Source organism: Suncus etruscus, chromosome 1, assembly GCF_024139225.1.
Source record: "Suncus etruscus isolate mSunEtr1 chromosome 1, mSunEtr1.pri.cur, whole genome shotgun sequence".
NCBI classification, from domain to species: domain Eukaryota; kingdom Metazoa; phylum Chordata; class Mammalia; order Eulipotyphla; family Soricidae; genus Suncus; species Suncus etruscus.
Window position 1 is genome coordinate 77,635,304 of NC_064848.1, and position 18,646 is coordinate 77,653,949.

At 36.4% G+C, this 18,646-nt stretch overlaps 1 protein-coding gene across 1 annotated transcript in view; it reads left to right on the forward strand.

Moving 5' to 3' along the window:
• FKTN (fukutin) overlaps nucleotides 1-18,646 on the forward strand; it is a 42,097-nt gene that overhangs the window by 8,452 nt on the left and 14,999 nt on the right. Inside the window, exons 3-7 of the mRNA XM_049770852.1 lie at nucleotides 3,220-3,279; nucleotides 5,923-6,126; nucleotides 6,941-7,218; nucleotides 10,540-10,672; nucleotides 15,453-15,582. Coding sequence (XP_049626809.1) covers nucleotides 3,220-3,279; nucleotides 5,923-6,126; nucleotides 6,941-7,218; nucleotides 10,540-10,672; nucleotides 15,453-15,582 — 805 coding nt within the window. The remainder of the gene's footprint in view (nucleotides 1-3,219; nucleotides 3,280-5,922; nucleotides 6,127-6,940; nucleotides 7,219-10,539; nucleotides 10,673-15,452; nucleotides 15,583-18,646) is intronic.

Consider the following 18,646-nt stretch of genomic DNA (forward strand, 5'->3'; position numbering starts at 1 on the left):
CTGGACCTAAGGTGGTTGGTTCGAATCCCGGTGTCCCATATGGTCCCCCGTGCCTGCCAGGAGCTATTTCTGAGCAGACAGCCAGGAGTAACCCCTGAGCACCGCCGGGTGTGGCCCAAAAACCAAAAAAAAAAAAAAAGAAAAAAAAAGAAAAGTGAAATGTACAGTAGCAAGCACAAGATAAAATTTCTTTATCTCCAATGAAGTTATTAATACAGTGGCATAAGGTTTAGTAAACTCTTGCTTTTAGCCATTCATTCTGTTAAATTGGGGTGTTCCTTTAGTGATGACTGCATCAAACAAATGAAGGTATCCAGATATTCAAGCACCATTACCGATACTATGATTTTTAGGGGCATATACTTAGCTGTCAGGCTTCCTGGAAGAAGGAAGATATGGGGAGCCCACACTCACTATAAAAAGCCCTACTGATATCAGCCCCCAAACAGGCATACCTGAAGTTTGAAGTTTGGTCACATTGGTGTCCTCCGAAGGAATCCTAGAGTCGATGAGGCAGAGCCATCTGGGAAATGGTGATTGTGGATGATGGAAGCAGGAGGTATGGCTTCAGCAGGGCGTTTTTGTGTTCCTAGGGCATATGCAAATGCCTTACCTCCATGCTATCTCTCCGGCCCCTTCTTTCTTTTCATTAAACTTTGTTTTACCAGGATATTTAACATTTTACCTGAATATTATTTAACATCTCTTTTAAATTACATAAAATACAAATTTTCTTTGGATTGGAACCTAGATAATTTTTGGTTCTTTTTCAGTTGTTTGGCTTATAGGATGTGACTTCTTTAGAATGTGACATCTTTAGGCCCAGATGTCTTTTTTGGTTTTTGGGTCACACCCGGCGGTGCTCAGGGGTTACTCTTGGCTGTCTGCTCAGAAATAGCTCCTGGCAGGCAAAGGGGGACCATATGGGACACCGGGATTTGAACCAACCACCTTTGGTCCTGGATCCGCTGCTTGCAAGGCAAACGCCGCTGTGCTATTTCTCTGGGCCCCCAGATGTCTTTAAATGCAGTTATTTGCAATTATGCTGTTGTGATAATGTTGTATGATACAAGGCAGATGCTCAGAAGTAGTGGTTTATCTAGTTCAGTGCTTCTCAATTATTTTCTGTCATGCCCCCCTAGGAAGAAGAAAACATTTTTGCACACACCCCCCACGCAACTGTAAATAGTATCTTAATCTTTATTTAAAAAACTTTAACCTGGGGCCGGGCGGTGGCGCTAAAGGTAAGGTGCCTGCCTTACCTGCGCTAGCCTAGGACGGACCGCGGTTCGATCCCCCGGCATCCCATATGGTCCCCCAAGCCAGGAGCGACTTCTGAGCGCATAGCCAGGAGTAACCCCTGAGCGTCACCGGGTGTGGCCCAAAAACCAAAAAAAAAAAAAAAAAAAAAAAAAAAAAAAAAAAAACTTTAACCTGCAAAACAAAAATATATAAAATAATTTGAGCTGATGTTTTAATCAGAGATGATGTCCGGATTAATGGCTACAATGAGCACGTTTTGCAATGCATAGCTTTTTGAAGCGGGGTTTGAAGCAGGACATAGCAACGCTCAGCTCCAGAGACATACAGAGACATAAACATGAGGCTTAGCTTGTTATGACAGTGTTTGCCGAGGTCAAATGCACCCCAGGGGCGCACCCCACTATTTGAGAAACACTGATCTAGTCCTTCTAAGGTCGATGTTGCAATTTGATAAAGTTATGTATAGTGATTCTAGTGTTCTCATTTGCTTACATTTTTTCACATTGACATAATATGTTATGTTTCTTGGTGAATATTGCTAATTAAGATTTTAAAGTTTATGTTTTTACTCATAGAGCCACTCCAACATATAAGTACAAGTAAGTTCAAATAAAGTACTATAGCATTAGTAAATTGATATAAAATGAGGTGACATTATGAAATACTGAATCTCAGCAAAAATGTCTTGAAAAAAAATTGATACCTTTGTGTAAGGAAGATAAAGCCAGTGAACAGTATAAAGCAGTGAGTGAACCAAACCTAAATGATATTTTTTATTTTAAATAATATATTTAAGCACCATGATTACAAACATTTTGTAGTTGGGTTTCAGTAATAAAAAAAAAGAACACGTCCCTTCACCAGTGTAACATTTCCACCACCAGTGTCCCTCATCTCCATCCTCCCCCACCCCCTGCCTATATTCAAGATAGGCCTAAATGATATTTTTGAGTTATGACCAAAAATAATACTATTTCTTATAGTAATTAAACAGCCATTTTTATTAACTATAATACAACTTTCAATTTTATAATAATAGTTACGTATTTGATAGGAGTTGAAAGGGGAATTTGGATTTCAAATTTTGCAATAATCATTTACATTGAACAATTTAAAATTGCATTACTGAAGATAGAAATTAGATTTGTAGCTGTTTAGATCATATGCTACAAAGATATTTTATTTTATTTTTGGTTTTTGGGTCACATCCAGCTGCGCTCAGGGGCTACTCCTGGCTCTATACTCAGAAATTGTTCCTGGCAGACTCAGGGAACCATATGGGATGCCGGAATTCAAACCACCATCCTTCTGCATGCAAGGCAAATGCCTTATCTTCATAATATCTCTCGGGCCCCAAGTTATATAGTTATTTGGAAGAGCAGCATAGAAAGTAGAAAACAAAACAACACAAAGGTTCTGAGGCAGGAACATGCCTGACACATTTGAGAACAGCAAAAGATCAGTATAGCTATAAAGGAGTTAGAAGGGGAGGCCAGTATATAAACTGAGAGTTGTATAAGGTGAAATAAACCTATCTGAAGGATTTTGAGTTGTATTCTGAATGGGATTGGAAATCAAACAATAGGAAAGGTTTTGAGATAATTTGTAACATAATTTTTAAAAAATGGTCTTAAATACGTAGTTAAGAATAGATTTATAGAAGCAAGAGATGGAATAGATTTGAAATTTACATGAGACCATTATGAGTGACTTGGCGAACCCATGGCAATCAAATGTATATCACCTTACTGTTTAATGAAATGTTTTCTTCAAAATGTTTTTCACCTTGGGTAATTATATAGCTGTAAATTTCTTAGCATGTGACTGTGAAAATAGGTATTTGGATAAAGCTTTTTAAAGATTGTGAGCCAATTATATAATTACGGAATATAGCTAAATATAATGTTGCCCTGATGGGCTTTCAATTACTAAAGTTTCCTTTTATTATCATCCTAGAATGGAGCTGGCTTATCAAAATCCAAAGGAAGCAGAATTGGATTTGATAGCACACAATGGGTATGTACTATAAGCAAGAAATTCCTTATTTAGGACCGGAGCAATAGTACAGTGGGTAGAGCATTTATTTTGCACATGGCTTACCCAGGTTCGATTGCCACATTCCATTTGGTCCCCTGAGTAGCACCAGGACTGAATTCTGAGTGCAGAGCCAGGACTAACCCCTGAGCACTGTCATGTGTACCCCTCCCAAATTTATCACTTATAATGTTCATTTAGTTTATTTATTCACTATATTCAACAAGTATTCATTAATTGATGACTATAGTAATAACTGCCTTAGTGGGAAGTGAGAAAAAGTGACAGAGACAGGCCTTATAATAAAAGCCTTACATCCAATATCTCATTAAGTACTATAAAATGTGCTCACCATATTCATATTTTAGCACCAATTTGAAAGGGATTTATTCTTTAAGCTTTTATTAAATACTTATGAACAAGTGTTTACCATTTTATCAATTCCAAAATGATTTCTTTCTTTTATTCTTCTACTTATGAAAAAAATTAGTAAATTTTCTTGTAAAAATTTAGCACTTCTACTCACTAAAAACTATTACTACAAAATGAATAAAAGAGCTGGAGGTATAGTTCCAGGATAAGCCACTTGTCTAGCAAGCCACTCTTTGCAGTTTTATTTTTTTTTTGTCTGATTCGTTTTTGTCTGATTGATAGTGGATTGATTTCCTACTCTATCTCTATATACATATATATGTGTATATATATATGTGTGTATATATATATGTGTGTGTGTGTATATATATATATATATATATATATATATATATATATATATATATATATATATATATATATACACATCTTATCACATTCCTACTGCTGTGCTATTTCTCTGGCCCTCTTATTGTTAAGTGTTTTTTTGATCAGCATTTGGAGTGTCACAGTTTATTTTGTAATATTTTATTGGATGTTATTATTAGCATTATGCTCAGAAATATGTACTTTATATGTTAACATGTATTTTTATTATCAGCATATTATGATGAATATATTTGTTTATATTTCTCAGTACATTGCAAATTTGTTAAAAAAAAAACATGGACAGTATATAATCTAATCTTATTTTTTAGCATGGGGTATATAGTAAGGAAAATACTCTATACCAGGGGTCTCAAACTCGTGGCCCGCGGTCCATTTGCGACCCCTCAGTACAACATTTTGTGGCCCACGGCTGGCTTTCAAATATCGCAGTATTCGCGATTATTCACTTACTGAATAATCGCAATAAAAATTGCATTAGTAAGAAAAAAATCACATTAAACATTCGCATACCCCGAACAGTTCCATTCGGGGTATGCAAATGTTTAATGCGATTTTTTGCGATTTTTTTATTGCGAATATTCGGTAAGCGAATAATTGCGAATACTTTGCACCTAGCGCAGACGTCATTTCCGCTGCTCCTGCCCACTGTCCCTTGCATTATCAGAGGCCTAAGGGAGAGAAGGGAGAGAAGTTTATTACAGAATTAGATATTGTCATACCTTCATCATGACTTCATCAAAGCCTGCAGTGAAGAGAAAGATCAATGACAAGCACAGACAATTTCTTTTTTTTTTTTTTTTTTTTTTTTGGTTTTTGGGCCACACCCAGTAACGCTCAGGGGTTACTCCTGGCTATGTGCTCAGAAGTTGCTCCTGGCTTGGGGAACCATATGGGACACCAGGGGATCGAACCGCGGTCCGTCCAAGGTTAGCGCAGGCAAGGCAGGCACCTTACCTTTAGCGCCACCGCCCGGCCCCTTCACAGACAATTTCAGGAAAAGTGGGAGACGCAGTATTTCTTTGTTGAGCACAGGGGCATCCCCACATGTCTTATTTGCTCAGAGAAAGTTGCAGTGCACAAGGAATACAACTTGAAACACCATTATTCAACTAAACATGCTGAGGAATGTGCAAAATATCAAGGAAATGAGAGAGCCAAGCTGGTTGCCAGTCTTAAAGCATGTCTAATGAGGCAACAAGATTTCTCAAGAAAGCAACCAAAGAGAATGTTGCATCAGTCGAAGCTAGTTACATGGTTAGTGAGATGATTGCTAAGGCAGGGAAACCACTCACAGAAGGACAGTTTGTTAAAAAATTCATGTTACGGGGCAGGCAAGGTGGCACTAGAGTTAAGGTGTTTGCCTTGCAAGCGCTAGCCAAGGAAGGACCACGGTTCGATCCCCCGGTGTCCCATATGGTCCCCCCAAGCTAGGGGCAATTTCTGAGCACTTAGCCAGGAGTAACCTCTGAGCATCAAACGGGTGTGGCCCGAAAAACCAAAAAAAAAAAAAAATGAATGTTACAGGCTGCAAGTATTATCTATCCTAAAAAGAAAGGTCAGTTTAGCAAAATCAGCCTTTCTGCCAACATTGTGGCAGAGCGCATTTCTGACATGTCAAGTGACATTTATCATTAACTGTGTGAGAAAGCCAAATGTTGCTCTTGACAAGGGCACAGATATGACAGACACTACGCAGCTCACAGCTCACAATTTATGTCCGTGGTGTTGATTGCAATTTTGAATTGACAGTAAATTGAGTTTGAGACCCCTGCTCTATACAGTTTATTAAAGCAGGGAATAAATGTTTAATAGATTATTATATAGGTTTAATAGAATTAAGAACATTATCTTTATTTTGAACAGCGTGCAGTTAAAAAATTTATTATGGTAACATCCAGCCAAAATGTACCAATATTTCTTATTGATCCTTTGATTTTGGAATTGATTAATAAAAACTTTGAACATGTAAAAAACTCTTCTCATGACTCCACTTCAGAATGCAAGTTTTTCTGTGGTCCAAGGGACTTTACTGCATTTGCACTTCAGTATCACCTATGGAAGAATGAGGTAAGATAATTTTCTTTTTAGATAATAGAATATGTGTCTTTTATAAAATACCATGTGAAACATTTATGTGAAACATTAATACTTTTTCTTGCTCAGGGCTTGCATCACTGAAATTTTGTTTTTATTTCTGCTTTCTGGAGATAGTTCTGAGGCATCACATCCATGTTCAATGTAGTAAGATGAAAGAAAGAACAGGGATTCCTACCATCTTTCCTTTAAAGCAAAAATTTTCTCAGAAGCCCTGGTAAACTAATACTAGTTGATTATTTGGAACGATAAATTACATGTATTCTGATTGTAAAATAAACTAAAATGGCATGTAATTAGCATTTTATCAGTGTGTATGTGAAAAAATAGAAAAAAAATAGGAACATTTACTTTATAGATACTAACCAAAGAACACTACATTGAGTTTTTTTTTAAAGAAAGTATAAGAAAAAGGTTTGATTACTTTTCATAAAAAGAGTCTAAACATAACTTTTATTTACTTTCTTTTTTGGGTACTTTCCCCTTTTACCATTCTTTTCTTCATGACCTTCATTTAAAAAGCTCATTAATGAACTGGAACAATAGTACAACAGAGAGTAAGTTGTGCCTTGCATATGACCGATCTTGGTCTGATATCCAGAACCCATATGGACTGTGATCCCACTGGGAGGAAAATCTCTGAGTACCACTGGGTATGGCCCAAAATAAAGCAAAATATAGATTAAAAAGTTCAAGCATGAAGTACAAAAATCAGTTGGGTTTGATTTAGTGCTGCTATTAGTGTTTGGTCTGACATATTTAAAATTGATTTTTTTTTTTTTTTTAGGAAAGTTGGTTTCAGATAGCTGAAAATATGGGGTTCCAATGCCTAAAGATTGAGAGCAAAGATCCTCGTTTAGATGGAATAGATTCACTTTCTGGAACAGAGATTCCCCTACACTACATCTGCAGATTGGCCACTCATGCCATCCACTTGGTGGTGTTTCATGAGAGGAGTGGCAACTACCTCTGGCATGGCCATCTACGACTCAAAGGGCACATTGATAGGAAATTTGTTCCTTTTCGAAAGTTACAGTTTGGTCGCTTCCCTGGAGCTTTTGATAGGTAAGTTCCAGACCTAAGAGGACATATAAAAGCACTGTCATCCTGGGCCGGAGCAATAGTACAGTGAGTAGGGTATTTGCCTTGCATACAGTTGACCCAGGTTCTATCTCCAGCATCCAGTATGGTCCCCTGAGCCTGCCAAGAATAATTTCTGAGTGCAGAGCCAGGTGTTAGCCCTGAACACTGCCAGCTGTGACCCAAAAGAAAAAACAAACAAACAAAAACCCCAAGATAATAAACAAGATAAAAAACACAAGATAAACAAACCTATATCATCCAGTCATAAATTTTCAATACTAGAATGAATTATAATCTATAAGTTTTATATATTAACTTTAAATTTTAAAAATGCAACAGGAAACTCATATATATACATTACCAAAATACATATGAATATATATTTGCGGGGTCCTGCAAGCCCCCCGGAGGGGCCCGGCCAGCAGGAATCAGTCGAGAGGCTTACGGACGACCGCACCTTTATTTAGCAGGGCTAGAAGCACAACCACACCTGTAAAAATCTGAGAGAGGTTAGTAAAAATGTCCTTAGACGATCAGACCGTTCAAAGGTGATTTTATTGGGGTCCTGCACCTCTTATATAGGGAAGGTGAAGGGGGCAGGCAAAAGGCATGTCAATCATTCGTTTGGCGGGCAAATTGCTTCATTATTCTAAATAAGGTATAAGCCCAGTATAGGTAAGAAGAAACAAAGAGAGTAAATCATTTTCCAGAAGGGAGGGAGAAGCAGTGACAATCTTGCAAGCACTCCTAAATCAGCAGCTTTCAAGGAATTGCCCTATGACCCTAAAGTAGGGTTTGCAGACCACTTTCTGGAACTCTCAGCAGGTTTTATGGTGGGGCAAGCTCTGTTGCATAGGGCGATGAGGTTTAGCTATTAACTCAGGAATGTAAGTTATAGGGAGACTTGGCTCCATGGTATCAGGCAGTGTCTTCCTCCCCTAGGCTGAGAAGTTACTTATTACTTGATGGTTGCCTTTTTCCTGTTGGTATATGGGCTTATAGCAAACAGCACTTAGCACTGAAAAAATGGCAGGGAGTTTTGCAAAAGTAACCACTGAGTCAGTCACGGTAGCCAACATATATTAAAATATTTATTTATTCACATATATATTCATTGTTTTCAGTGGCTCAAATAAAAAGTTGTGTACTCTGTGCAGCAACTTGGATGAAGCCAACAATGTAGAGTAACAACAGCAAGACATAAAAGAATGTAAATCTCGTGCTTATACTTCCAAAAAATTAAACCACGTGTTTTGATGGATGTATACTTTCATAGTGAGTGCCACTGGGGAATCTCCAGTGCTATAGTGCTGAGAAGCACTGCATCCCCAGGCTCTCACTATGATCCATGTTGGAGCACCCCCAATTTTTTTAACTTCAGAGTTTTAAATGCAATGAAATTTAAATTTGTCAGTAAACAAAGACCTATTAAACATGTGTGTCAATCCTTAGTAAGTAATCTGTACATTTTATAATGTTTAGTGGAAGCCCACATAACTTGAACCATCTTGTTCTGCCTCACAAATTGAGGGGAAATAATGGAGGGCACCAAGACCAAACAGTCATATGAACATTGAAATAAAAAATGATCAGACTTGAATACCAAATCTAAAGCCAATTGCAACAGAATAGATACCCAATCTACAACAAGCTAGACACAGAAGGGACCACTTATGCTAGCAGCCCGGGGGGCAAAGGTAGGGTGATATGGGATGCATGCTGGGAACAGGGGTGGAGGGAGGACAATATTGGTGGTGGGAATGCCCCTGTTTCAATGTCACTGTGTACCTGAAATACGACTGTGAATGATTTATAATCGATTTTGGTCAAAATAAAAATTATTAATATAAAAACAAGAAAACAAGAAAAATAATATTTAATGAAAGGAACAGAAAATGCTCAAAAATATTTTTTCAAGAAATATTTAGGAATATGAAATACAAAATAAGTAAGATTAATTCTAAATTAGCATTTTTCCCATTAATGAGATTGCCCCTCACACTAGTGTAATTTAACCAGTTGTCTTAAATATTAAGAACAGGTCCTGAGGATAGCTCAGCGGTAGAATGCCTTTGCAATCATGAAACCAGGAATGCCATACATATTGGATTCTTGACACTGATTTTGAGTCCCTCACACCCAGTTTTATCGCAAAGACACTGCTATGTGGGATTTCCAATTTGCAGCAAAGTGTTTAATCTCTGGAACAGGACAACTAAAGTATGAGACATCCATTCATCACTATAGCTATGTGTATTAGCTGTGGTCAACATTGTGACCCTTGGCAAGTGTCCAAACCTAAACAAGTCTGAGAACTGTAATTGTGTGTGCAAACTAGTAAGCACTACAGCGAAAATGTGTATGAGTACTATACTAAAATGTGTAACTCCCAGCTATCACTGCAAATTTAAAAATAATAAGCACCATAACCGGTGTTGCTGTCATGAGACACCATTGCAGAAAACCAGTGAAGGGAATGGAGGGCCAATCAGAGAAGGCAGAAGGAAAGGGCATTTATTTGTTCTTTAAATGCTGAAAACTTTTCTCTAAAAAGAAAACTGGGTCATATGAACATTGAGTAGAAATAAAAAATGATCAGACTTAAACACTAATCCCAAAGTCAGTGACAACAGAATTGATACCCAATCTTCAGCAAGCTATACACAAAGGGAACCAGATATACTAACAGTCTGGGGGGCACAAGAGAGGGATGCTGAGAACAGGGTTGGAGGGAGGACAACACTGGTGGTGGGAATACCCCTTATTCAATGTCACTATGTCCTTTAAATATTACTGTGAAAATGTTGATCACAATAAAAGTTATTTAAAAAATTGGGGGCTATTTAGTCATGTAAATGTTCTGTCTTAAATTACATATGAGTAAATGCAAAAAGCATTTTAAAATACACTACCAAACCATAAAAAATGCAGTTGCTGTAAGTCATCAGCTTCAATAGATAATTAAAATTTTAGGCTAAAGGCTATTGAGCTAGTAGAGGGATTAAAATATTTGCCTCACATGTGGCCAATCGCAGTTCAATACTGAACAACATATTGAATCTCCTGAGTACTGATGGGAGTGGTCCCCCTGAGCACATACTAGAAGTAAGGCTTGAGTACTACCATGTGTGGCTCCAAAACAAAACAAACAGAAAATTCTAGGCTAATTAAAGATCTGGGACATTTTAAAGATGAGAAACTTAGGAAAGCATGCTTGAAAAGAAGCTTTTTGTTGTATATCTTAAGGAGGTGGTCCAGTATACTGGGTAAGTTACTATAATAAATCTTAATTTTTGTTTTCAGGCCAATATTACAGCCACTAACTGTTGATGGTCTAGAAGTTCTCGTCCCAAAAGATTCAATGCGCTTTCTAGAAGAAATACCACACTCTAGGTTTATTGAGTGCAGGTATAAAGAAGCTCGAGCATTCTTTCAGGTAGAGCTTACTAAATATGTTAAATTGTTTGTTTTTCATACTCCCAAGGTAAAAATGAAGGCATTTATGGAAAATACACAAACACATTTTAACTTAATTGCTTTATTTAAATGCCATGGTTATAAAACTGTTCATTGTTGGGTTTAAGTCCTACAATGTACATCATACTTCACCAGTGCACCCTTTCAATCACCCTCACCCTCCACCCACACCCCTTTGCATAGATAGGCAATTAACCCCCTCCTCCCATCTATCTATCTCTCTTTCCTTTATGACACTGTGGTTTGCACTATTGTTAATGAAGGGCTGCCTTGCCTGTTAATTTCTTCACTTGCAGCATGAGTTCTTCTCCAGAGCAATCATTTCCAACTATCGTCCTAGGAGACCCTTCTCTACTCTAGTTACACTCAGTGCTCTTTGTGTCAAGCTTTCTACCGTAGGCTGGATCACCTGACCTTTAGAGACTTTGTTTTATTTGAATACATTGATAGGCTTATCTCTGGCCTCTGCTTTCAGTCAGGATAGGCCTAAATTTATAAAACATGGTATATTCTTTTCCTGAAGCAATCTAATAGAATGAAGCCCTGTAGAAGATGGGCCATGTGGATTTAGAAAAGATTTTATGGAAATTCAGCTTTTCTCATAGGGTATGCACTGCATATGATTTTTTTTTGTGACTTTTATGAACGTTCTTTAAGGTAAATGCTATACAAAGACCAAGTGCTCTTGAACTTTACTTTATTCTGCTGCTTCTGCTTTCATTTAATAAACATTTATTGAAAAGCCTATTTTCCAGGAAGTCTACTGGCCTTGGGGATATAAAGATGATTTTGAAGCACATAAAAGTTTATCTCTAAGAGATGACTTAAAACAGAGGTGCAGTGGAAAAGAATCAAATTTACCATGGGGTTTGATGCTCTAATCATTCCATTTGCCCTTTGTTTTCTGGAATTCCCTTCAAAGGAATGTCAGAAGCAGAACAGGAAAATAATAAAACTTTACCATCATTGGCCAACAGTCTAACACAAGTCTTTTCTGGCATGTTGTATTGGTCTCTAAGAACTGGTCTGAGAACCTACAAAAGTTTTGCTAGCTCTATCCCTGAAATCTGGAATTTGCTCAGGCAGCCTCACAACTTAAAAGCTAGAGGACCACATGAATGAATAGGCATTCTCTAGTAAAAAAAAGTACTGCCCATCACAATCCTGCCACACAGCAACATATAACAGAAGAGTGTGATCTGTTGCTTGATATTGACTGCTCACTTCCTGCTTTAAAGGAGTTTTGGTTGCCATTTCACAGGAATTAGCATAATTTTATTGTAAATATTTGTCTTATCTCCCTATTAGATTATGTGAATTTATTAATGACAGGCATGTTGTTTTATTCTGTAGCCCCATTATTCAGTGTAGTATCTGGAGCAAAGAAAAGATCCTATAATTGTGGGAAAAACACAAATAATACAGTGCTCATCTAATAAAATGCTTTTGATTATTTTTGATAACAGGAATGGGTTTTTAAATTAAAGTGACTATCATGTCATTGACCACTTGATGGCGCCAGTTTATAACTGGTATAAAGCAATGAACTCACTTGATACATCTAATAAAGCACCTCCTAATTTTTTTAATACTGTTTTGAAACATTTGCTTTCAGAAAAATTACAAATATACAACAAATAAAACGTTTCCCTGAACCATTTGGGAGTAAATTGTGTGTCCCATACCTCAAATAATTTAGCATTTCCTAAAAGAATATTCTCTTTTATACATGTTTTAGTATTAAAATCAGTACATCAGCACACAAATTTTTAGCTTTTAATCCTATTTAAAATTTTTATATTGTGCCAATAATAAAATTAAAAAGTATTTTAGAAACACATTGTTTTTAATTTTTTCTCTTTTATTTCCATCAGTCTAGAACAGTTTCCTTGTTTTCCTTCTATGACTAAGTACATTTGAAGATTACAAGATAAATATTTCATAAATTTACTTCATTTAAAGTTTGTCTTTTTAATTGATGTTGGAGTCAGGTTTTGATATTATTCTCTTCTTATTATGTCCTAATAGATATTGCATGATTTTTATTTGCCCTATAACTATTGATAGCTCACATTGATTACTTGATGAGAATGTTATTTGCTAGCTACACCCCTGTAAAGTTTTGGTTTTTCACATTTGTAGCTAATAGATACCTATTAATAGATACTGTGTGAAGATACTTCTTTTTTACTTTTTTTTTTTTTTTTGGTAACTGAAGAATCATGGTTAGAGTAGTGTTAATGTTTATGCCTTGGTATACAAAGTTATTGTACCATCAAAGTTCCAAGGTACATGTTACTTAATTGAATCAATTCCCTGAAACAAGACACATATTTTATTAAGAAACAGTCTTCAGAATGATAGTTATACAGCCCTAATAGGCTGAGCATGAACCAACCTGGGTTCCCTAACTAACCTTCCAACTTTAGGTTTTTTCCCACTATAGCAAGTATAATTTGTCATTCAGGTAAGTGCATTTTTCATTCAGATCACATGTTTTAAGAGAAGTTATACCTATGAGAATGCTTTCATCATGAAGGGAGGCCACATAATTTATGTATTCTGGAAAAGGCAATTCATAAATAAGAACTCCTCTCTCTAGGAATGTGTTTTTACTTAGGATCCTTAGAGTCCTCTTAGGAATTGTATTTCATCTAGATATAAAAGAATGGCATGATATTTTAATGTACTGCAGATATGAGAAGGGCTTATCCAATCATTTATGCATGTGTTAGTATTTATAGTATTTATTTTTTGCGTTAAATACCATTCTAAAGGTGTATGTAGGGTGATCAAAGATTCCATTCACACACTTACGGAACTATCGTTTTTAGCCTGTTTCCCAAATTAATTTGACTTACTGAACCTTTTCAGAACAGAATTACCCAGTTCTTTTTAGAAATCTATTTTAGTGGGACCGGAGAGGTTGCTCAGCGGTAGGACGTTTGTCTTGCATGCAGAAGTATGGTGGTTTGAATCTCGGCATCCCATATGGTCCCCAAAGCCTGATGGGGTGATTTCTGAGTGTAGAGCCAAGAGTAGCCCCTGAGTGCTGCCAGGTGTGACCCAAAAAAAAAACAAAAGCAAACAAACAAAAAAAAAAAGAAATCTATTTTAGTTAGCAAACAAACAGGAAGCGCCTTCCAGTTGCATCCAAGGCTATTGCTGCCCTCCAGAATTGCTCCAGTATCCAGCCCCTGGGTGATGGTAGTACCCAATTTAGGAAACATTGCCCTAGTTGAAAAAAGAGAAATAAAACCAACAGTTGAACTAAATCTAATAAGAATGATAGTAAGTGTATATGTGCTAGTGGATAAGATTAGTTCATTAAATATAGTATTTTGTCTTTGTATTGTATTCAGTACCAAGTATAATTATTTTCTTGATACTGTTGAACTGAAGAGAGCCATAGGGAGAATAGACATATTTCTTCTTGGGAAAAACAGGAGTGTTTCTCAGTGAGTGAATATGACAATTGAAAGAATTTGTTAGTCAAGGGCATTTCAGACAAAAAATAGGTGGCATATGTAATGGCCCAAAGACTTGAAAAATTGTAGTACATTTGGGGAGTTACAGGTTATTGCTATATTATACATGAAATGTGAGTATGGTGGAGATAAGACTGGACCAGTAGAATAGTTAGGAACTGAATACAAAATGTTTTTGTCATGCATAGAAGTATAGATTGTGTCTCTTAGGTAATAAAATCCCACTGAAAAATTTATGGTTCTTCCTTCAGTTGCAGAATAGTAAAAATGAAACATTAAAAGTACAAAACAGGGGGCCGGGCGGTGGCGCTAAAGGTAAGGTGCCTGCCTTGCCTGCGCTAGCATTGGACGGACCGCGGTTCGATCCCCCGGTGTCCCATATGGTCCCCCAAGCCAGGAGCAACTTCTGAGCGCATAGCCAGGAGTAACCCCTGAGCGTTACTGGGTGTGGCCCAAAAACCAAAAAAAAAAAAAAAAGTACAAAACAGAAAGATATATAAGAAGGAAGTCTAAAACACAAAAATATTCATATAGAACTTCAGAATTTATGAGACTTTTTCCTGATATTATCTTACTTAATCTTCACAGCAGTCCAGCATTGTATAATTATCATCCTTTAAATGCTGATGAGAACATTATATCTAAGAAACATTATATTTATATTCTTATATCTAAAAATATCAAATAACTTTTCATTCTTTTATTTAGAAGAAATTCGGGATCTCTTATAAATAGTGGAGATACAGTGATAAACAGAATAAAGTCATTTTTCTCTTAAGTTTATCAATACCCAGCATCATAGTTGAAAAGAAATGAAGCTAAACTTGAGCAGATACAGTTTGATTCAAATCAAGACTCTTCTAGTCTCTAAAGACCAGCTGCATCAATGAATTATGAAATGTCATTGAATGCATTTAATTTAGGTATGTGTACAGTAGTTCTCTTAACTAGCCTTTTTTCTCTGCCATGCACCAAACCTTCTAAATAGTGTTGTGGAAGAAGGAGTTGATAATATGTCTCATCCTTTAGGAATCTTGATTATATGTCTTCCCCTTTAACTTGTCTTTCCTAGAATTTTCTTTTGTATTTTGATTTTGATTTGTGACTAAATGGGAACTCAAAAACTTGATTTAGTAATAGAAAAAAGACAACAAAAAATAAAAATTAGTGTGACAGGAATGTTTATAACAATTTAGAATTTAGAACATTTCTAATAATCTTAAACTGTTATAATCTTTCTTTCATCTGTAGCAGTACCTTGATGATAATACTGTGGAAGCTATGGCCTTTAGGAAGAGTGCTAAGGAATTGTTACAACTAGCAGCCAAAACTTTAAACAACTTGGGAGTACAGTTTTGGCTGAGCAGTGGAACTTGTTTAGGTAAGTCTTGTTGATTTATGTTTATATTTTTGTCATTTTATCCTCTTTTTTGTTGTAGGAATTGAAATGCCAAATAATTTGAAATGAAAAAATAGTAATAATTTTGAAATGTCAATATTAATAGAAAAAGCACTCCTTTTTCTGGAAAAAGGAGTGTTTCTTTTATCTTTTTTTGTTGTTGTTCTTGAGCCACACCTGGCGGTATTCAGGGTTTACTCCTTGCCCTTCGTTCAGAAATTGCTCCAGGTAGGCGCGGGGGACCATATGGGATGTCGGGGATCGAACCTGGGTTGGTTCTGGGTCAGCTGTGTGCAAGGCAAATGCCCTACCCATTGTGCTATCATTCCAGCCCAAAGGAATTGTTTATTTTCTTTAAAGAAATTAATTTAAGAAACAGGAAGGAGATATTTGTGATTATATAAATGTTTAAGTATTGTGTATAAAGTAATATAGAAATTGGTTGTTTATTAGTTGAACTACCTTCTCAGCTAATCCAGAAAGATTAATCTCAACATTAAAATTTTTTCTTTTCTTTAATATCATAAAGACAGCTTATATATTACACCAAAAATTTCTAATACAGGAAGCTAAGAGGGCTTATTATGAGTTCTTCCATAAAATGTTCTAATTACTGAGCCGGAGAGATAGCAATGAGGTAAGGCATTTGCCTTGCATGTAGAAGGTTGATGGTTCGAATCCCGGCATCCTATATGGTCCCCTGAGCCTGCCAGGAGCGATTTCTGAGCATAGAGCCAGGAGTAACTCCTGAACATTGCTGGGTATGACCCAAAAACCAAAAAAAAAAAAAAAAAAAAAAAAAAAAATTTTTTTTTCTAATTACCAGTAGTATCATTGTCGGGCATCATACATTGCCCTCTGTTTACTCTGAGATGAGGAAAAAAGATTGCTGGATTTCTTAGGCAAGTTGTTAAAACTAGAAAGATTTCTAGAACTCAGCCCACTATCCATGAGATCAAACTTCTTTAACATTTATAATTATTTAACATCTTAAATTTAATTGTTTCTTCTTATTTACAACTGCAGTTAATTATAATTATACTTGCTCTTTCATGATTATAGTGATATAAAAGTCAATTCTCTTGCTTTTAGGATTGGTGTGTCTATATTTAAATCAAGATACTCTAAAAAATGAAAGTATAAACTTAATAGAAAAAGCACACCTTTTTCTGGAGTAATAGCAATTACTAATTGCTATTAGTAATATAATAGTAATGTATATTAGTTATTATATATGTTAAACATAGGTATATTATAAAACACTTTATTATTTATATATTATATATTATATAAAAGTTATTTTATATATATTTTATATTCCTTAGGATTTAACTTATGGAAGCAAAATTGCTTTGTGAATCGTGCCATCAAAAATACTTCTTAAAAAAAAAAAAAATACTTCTTAAGGGGCCGGAATGGTGGCGCAGAATGATAAGGTGTCTGCATTGCCTGTGCTAGCGTAGGATGGACTGCAGTTCGATCCTCCAAGGTCCCACGTGGTCCCCTAAGCCAGGACCGATTTTTGAGCACATAGCCAGGAGTAACCCCAGAACGTCACTGGATGTGGCTCAAAAAAGAAACAAAAATAATTCTTCTTAAAAGATCCAATATATAAAATATGTGCTCTAGCCCTTAGAGCTAAATCCTCAGTCCTAATAACATTTGCTTTATTGTCTGTTTTTCTTATTCCTCCTACTTGTCATAGCTGCCTTTATAATGTCCTCATCAATCAAAAAAACTCCTTATCGGCCATTTAAAAAAGACAACTTCTTAATTGTCTTTAATTGTTTTGAATGTTAGCCCTATGATTTTCTTGATTTAAAGGAATGTATAAAATAAGAGTTGGGTTGGATGCTATTTAAAGAGCTTTCTAATTCTTTTTTTTTTTTTTTTTTGAGGTTTAAGGGCTTCCATGCAGTGTTAATGGGTCCCAGGGGGAAATTCTCAGCAGTACTGGCAGATCAAGTTGGACAATTTAATGCTAGGGCCTGAGCATAGTGTTACTTTGTCTTTCAGTTCTGGGAAGTACCAAGTTTGTCTTTCATTCCTGGGGCACCCAGATCATACTTGGAAGTGCTGGGAACCTCCAGGGAAATACTGGTTGGTGCTTAGGGGCACCTTGTGGGACTTGTGATACAGGGCATTGAACCAGGCTCCTGCACATAACAAAGCTGCACCTTTAAGCCACCTTTAAGCCACCTCACTGTAGAGACTTATATTGTTAACAATTTTATTTTTTGGCAAATGTAGTTTATTCACTTTTCTTTTTTATTTATTGATAGATAATAGTGTTTTTCTCAGAGTAGAGGTAAGATCCTATCTTAGGCCTCTAAAGATCTATATTAAAATGAAATGAAAGATTTAGCATTCCAAGCAGTATCAACTGGTAGCAATATTTATACAGATAAATGTTGATACTTATTTACCTTTAAAATAATTTGAAGACCTTGGAGATAGTACAGTGCTTCTTGCACACAATGTTCATATTTTATTCTTGGTATCCCATGTTGACCCCAAGACTACCAGAAGTAATCCCTGACACAGAGCCAGTAGTAAGCCCTAAGTACCACTGGATATAACACAAAAACAAGGAAAAAAATTAGATGGAAAGTTAAATGTAGGGTACACCCAGGAGTCCATTAGTAATATTGAGGTATAAATTTAATTTTTAGAGCAATACTATGGCACCTAATTATGAACAAGATACATAGTAAATACTCAGACTTTTTTTAGTATGCTAAAATTGAGATGGATACTGTTGTCTGTCTTCCTTCCTTCCTTCCTTCCTTCCTTCCTTCCTTCCTTCCTTCCTTCCTTCCTTCCTTCCTTCTTCCTTCCCTCCCTCCCTCCCTCCCTTCTTTCCTCCCTCCCACCCTCCCTCCCTCCCTCCCGTCCTTCCTTCCTTCCTTCCGTCCTTCCTTCCTTCCTTCCTTCCTTCCTTCCTTCCTTCCTTCCTTCCTTCCTTCCTTCCTTCCCTTCCCTTCCTCCCTCCCTCCCACTTTCCCTCCCTCCCTCCCTTCTTTCCTCCCTCCCTCCCTCCCTCCCT